The 4949-nt window shown below is 44.2% G+C and overlaps 1 protein-coding gene across 1 annotated transcript in view; it reads left to right on the top strand.

Annotated features, from left to right (window-relative positions):
• The first annotated feature begins 451 nt into the window (after positions 1-451).
• The window catches only part of Alms1 (ALMS1 centrosome and basal body associated protein), a 98717-nt gene continuing 94219 nt past the window's right edge, over positions 452-4949 (top strand). The window contains exon 1 of the mRNA XM_028762410.1: positions 452-832. Within this exon, the coding sequence (XP_028618243.1) occupies positions 452-832 (381 nt within the window). The remainder of the gene's footprint in view (positions 833-4949) is intronic.

The following is a 4949-nucleotide window of genomic DNA, read 5'->3' as shown; positions in this document are numbered from 1 at the left end:
ATTTCTATTCCGTCTCTCTCTCTCTCTCTCTGAACTATTCACTCACGCCCTTAGATTCACTACTGTTAGGTAGACTGAAATTTGTAACTTGCGAATGTGATTGTTATTAGTTTATTCTAGGGCAAGAGACAAGAAATCATGGGTGAATTGTGCAGGGCCCCTAGCGCCCACAAAGCCCGGTCTAGGTTATTGTGAGCGTACGGTACTATGAGCGAGGGCTAGTGACGATTAAAGGGCGTAGCTGGTCGCCCACCTCTTCCCCGGCTTTCCCGCGCTGCCCGCGAGGCGTCCCTAGCAACGCGCGCGCTCGTCTGCAGTTCCGCCCCGCGTGAGGCCGTGAGGGCAGGTGCGCCTGCGCGCAGCCGCAACCGCCAGTCAACTCGCTTCCCCTCCCTTCCTCGCCCCTCCCCCTCTCCTCCTCTTCCACAGCCGCCTGGAGCGCGAGGCCAACATGGAGCCTGAGGACCTGCCGTGGCCTGACGAGCTGGAGGAAGAGGAGGAGGAGGAGGAGGAGGAAGAGGAGGGGAAGGGAGAGGTGGAGAACGCATCAGCGGCGGTGACCGAGGAGGAGGCCCGGATCTCTGAGGAGAGCGGCAGACTGGAAGAGTTCGAAGAGGCGGGGCCCGAGGTGGACTTGGATTTTAACAGCGAGTCCCAGCTGCAGGAGAGCACGGACGAAGAGGAGGACGAGCTGGCTAAAGCCTGGCTGCAGGCTCACCCTGACCGTCCTGGCCCAGCTTTCACTCCACCCATGCCTCCGCCTCCGCCTCCGCCCCCGCCCCCGCCCCCGCGGTACCTGTACGCTCCGGTGGAGCATCTGGGCCAGACTGAGGTGACAAGTGGCTCTGTAGCCTGGAGCTGGGCTGTGGGGAGGAGCGGGGCTGAGGCGAGGAGTTGGGCTGCGGGGAGGAGCTGGGCTGTAGGGAGGAGCGGGACTGAGGCCCAAGCTCCTGTAGAGATGTTTGGTCTACTGAAATTGGTCCAGGATCTCGGGACCTATGTGCTGCAGGTCGCCCTGCCTATGGGGCTGGAAGATTCTTTGTAATCTCAGGTTCTTCCTGACAATGACAGCTTTGATGTTTCTCGTGCCTCTTAGTGGATCCGTTTTTTGTTTTTATTTTTAAAGTAGGGCAGGTAAGACAGATGCGCTGGGAGCTAGTATTCCCAGAGCGTGCAGTTAGAAAGGCTTCTTTGGCAGGAGGTGGGAGCTGGGGAGGGTGTCTAGGGAATAGCTAACCAGTGGAGAGAAGTTTAGCATTTAATATTTAGTTTTATTGAAGTGCAAGAAGCCCCTTTCCCCCCCCGCCCCCAATCCCGCAGGGATTAGTGTCGGTTAAGTACTCGGCGTGAGCTTCTGTGTCTCTGCATTCGTAGCAATTAATGGGTTCGTAGCCAGTGGAAGGAACTTGGAATGAAAGCAGCTTGTGAGGTAGCTCTAGTCTGGAAAATTAGAAAGCACCAAGTTAAGACCAAATGGAGGAAAAGCCAAGTTTCCAGAGGTCCTGCCAAGATCATTTTGAAACTAACCATGTTGCTAATGCTTTTTAACTATCAAGATCTGCGTCGTTGGTCAGTACAGCCACATGTGGCTCTTCACATACTAATTAGTAATAAGTAAAACTAGAAAGGCTGGTGGTGTATTTAAGTGGTAGAGAGGTCTAGCCTTGTGCCATGAATATTTAAATTTATTTCTTTAAGGTCTAGTGGAGGAATTCTTAAATTAGCTCACTTTAACGCTTACCATAACCTAATACAAGAAAATTGTTTTTCTGTATTACAGTGACTTGTCTAATTGTAGTAGAAAAAATACTGCTTCTTAGAGCTTGGGATGTCTTTCTCCTTCCTTGGAAATTTTGTTTTGTTTTGTTTTTGAGACAGGATCTCACTATGTAGCCCTGTCTTGGTGCTTGCTATCTATGATCAGGCTGGCTTTGAACTCTCTAAGATCTGACTGCCTCTGGTTCCCAAGTGATGGAATAAACATGTGGTCATCGTACCCAGTCCTGCTTACATCAGTAGAGACTATATGAAAGTTAGGCAGCTGTCCTTTTGTTTGTTCTCATTATGAAGTTGAGGATTCCCAGTCCTGATCTTGGTGCATGTTAGGCAAACCCTGAGCTATAGCCTTCCTCCCCTAATTTTTTCTCTTCTTTTTTTTTTTTTTTTCTTTTTTCTTTTTCTGGAAACAGGATCTCACTATGTAGTCCTGACTGTCCTGAAACTCCCTATGTAGACCAGGCTAGCCTTGAACTCAGAGGCCTGTTTCTGCCTCCCAAGATTAAAGGCATGCAACACTATACCTGCCTCCTTTCCAGTGTTTAAAGATGTGTTCATTGTTCATCTGTTGTGTAACAATGTTTTTTTGTGTGTGTGGTGTAGTGTTTGTGTGCATATATGCATGAGTGTATAGGTATGTATTGAAGCCAAAGTTCTACTTCTACCTTTATTGCTTCCCACCTTATTATTTAATTTGTCCAGGCTGTTCTACATAGTGATCTTTATAGAGATCCACATGGCTCTGCTCCAGAGTGCTGGGATTAAAGGTGTGTGCCACCACACCTTCTATCTTAATTTTTGAGACAGGATCTGTTATGGAACCTGGAGCTCATTGGAAGGTTAGGCTGGCCCACCGGCAAGTCACAGATCTCTACTTGTATCCGGCTACAGAGCAGGAGCTGAGGATTGAATGCAGGTGAAAGTCAGAGGACTGTGTGTGTGTGTGTGTGTATGTGTATGTGTATGTGTGCATGCATGTGTGTGTGTGCATTTGGTTTTCTCCTTTTTATGTTGACATTGAACTCAGGTCAGCAGACTTTACACACGGAGTCAGCTGCTTTCCCTTTTCCTCCCTACATCTTTTTAAAGTGAGTGATTCTGAGGCCCTGCTCTTTTGTTTTCCTGATGGTCCTTCACATCTTTTGGCTCAGATGATTTAAAACACCTCTCCTTGAAGCTTACATTTTGAAGGGAATTGTTTTGGGCTGTGGCCCTAAAGATTCTTGGTCTCCAACTTTTAAATGAGTCATGAACCCAGCTTACACATTTTTTATGTTTCCTGTTGGCCCCTCCTCCCTTTACTCTTACCCTCCAGTTTCTATGTAGTGTCCAGCATCTCTTTTGATAGCAGGTTGTCATTTTTTTACAGAAGAAAAACAGTCTGAGCTTTTAGTTTTGTCTGTGATATTCCATTTGCATGAAATGTGCTGGAATGAATATTTTCTATGTCCAGAAGAACAGTTGTGCGGAAATGTTTCTCTCATGTTTGAGTGATACCAGAAGCAAAACTATGGTGTTTCCAGATTTCCTCTCAGATGTGGTCTGTGTACATAGACTCATGTTTCTTAGGTTAATTTTGATAATTTATGATTTTCTTAGAAAATCCTTTAGTTCAGCAATGGTTCAAGTTCATTAGAATGGCATGCTATATAGTTTTTAAAATTTTTGCATGTATGTGGCGATTTTCGTTTCTCATTCCTAGTTTTGTGTGTTTCATTTTTGTCTTGATTTGTCACTGTAGAGGCCTATTTACTTTTCATCTGAGGAAACAGCTCTTGGAATGTTCTCTTTTTTTCTCTCCTTGATGTCTTAGGCTTTTAAAATGCTGTTGCTCTAAACATATACATGCATATTATTGTGTGGGCATGTGAGTTCATTGCTTTTGAGTATATATTTGGGTGTGGAATTGCTGGACATTTAGCAGGTCTGTAGTTAACCCTTTAAGGGTCCGCCAGATGTTTTCCTGTGTGACTGTGCCACTTTACATTCTTGCTAGCACTGTAGGAGAGTATCTAATGATTATAACCGGTTTTCTTGTTTTTATTGATCATTCATACATTTATTTTACAGAAATGTCCGTTTAGAGCTTTTGCCTAATCTTTAATCAGGCTGTCTGATTCATTGGATTTTAAATTAAAAAAAAAAAAACCCAAGACTTTGCAGGATCTCTCTTTTTCTTTTTTTAAGGTTTCTTTTTTTAGGGTTTCTCTGTGTAGCCTTGGCTGTCCTGGAACTCACTCTGTAGACCAGGCTGGTGTCAAACTCAGAAATCCGCCTGCCTCTGCCTCCCAAGTGCTGGGATTAAAGGTGTGCGCCACCACTGCCCATCGAGGATCTCTCATCTAATGTAGTAAGTAGGCCAAATCCTGCTTAGCTTCCAAGATAAGCTGAGATCAGTCAAGTGCAGGGAGGTATGATGCAAACTATTGGGGACCTTTTTGTTTTTACAGTCAGATGGCTTTTCACCTATTGAATGGTGTGAATTCTTTATATACTTTATCTATTTCAATACAATTTTTAGATTTATTTATTTAATGTGTATGATGTTTGCTGATCTCTCTTTTGCTTTCTATATATCTCTATACCTATCTCTCTCATATATATCTATATATCTATATAGATATATAGATATATAGATCACTTGTATGCATGGTGCCTATGAAGTAGGAAGAGGGTATCAGATCTCCTGGAACAAGAGTTATAGATGGTTGTGAGCTTCCATGTGAGTGCTGAGAACCGAACCCTTGGTCCTCTGCAAGAGCAGCCAGTGCTTTAAGCTACAGAGCTATCTCTCTAGCCCCTATGTGTAGTTGAAATCAAGGAATAGAACACTTAGCTTTTTCTTTCTCAGAATTGCTTAAGACTGTTTTGAGTCTTTTATAGTTTCATATGAATGTTGGGAATTTTTTGCTTTAAATTTTTGTGAAGAATACTATTGGAATTTGATAGCGCTTGTATTGAATTTGTCTATTGCTTTGGGCAATATGCACGTTAACAATATTAATTATTTCTAATTCCCAGACATTGGCTATCTGTTTATTTGTGCTTTTTTTCTTTTCCCCCTGTCAACTTCTTTCTCCTCTCCCTACCTCTCTTGAGAGGGTCTCACTGTATAGTTTGGCTTGGCTGGGCTGAAACTCAACTATACATAGATCTGGCTGGCCTCTACCTGG

This window comes from Grammomys surdaster, unplaced genomic scaffold, assembly GCF_004785775.1.
Source record: "Grammomys surdaster isolate TR1022 unplaced genomic scaffold, NIH_TR_1.0 133, whole genome shotgun sequence".
Lineage (NCBI taxonomy): Eukaryota > Metazoa > Chordata > Mammalia > Rodentia > Muridae > Grammomys > Grammomys surdaster.
The sequence above is the reverse complement of the archived record's forward strand: the minus strand, read 5'-3'. Positions and strand labels throughout refer to the sequence as shown.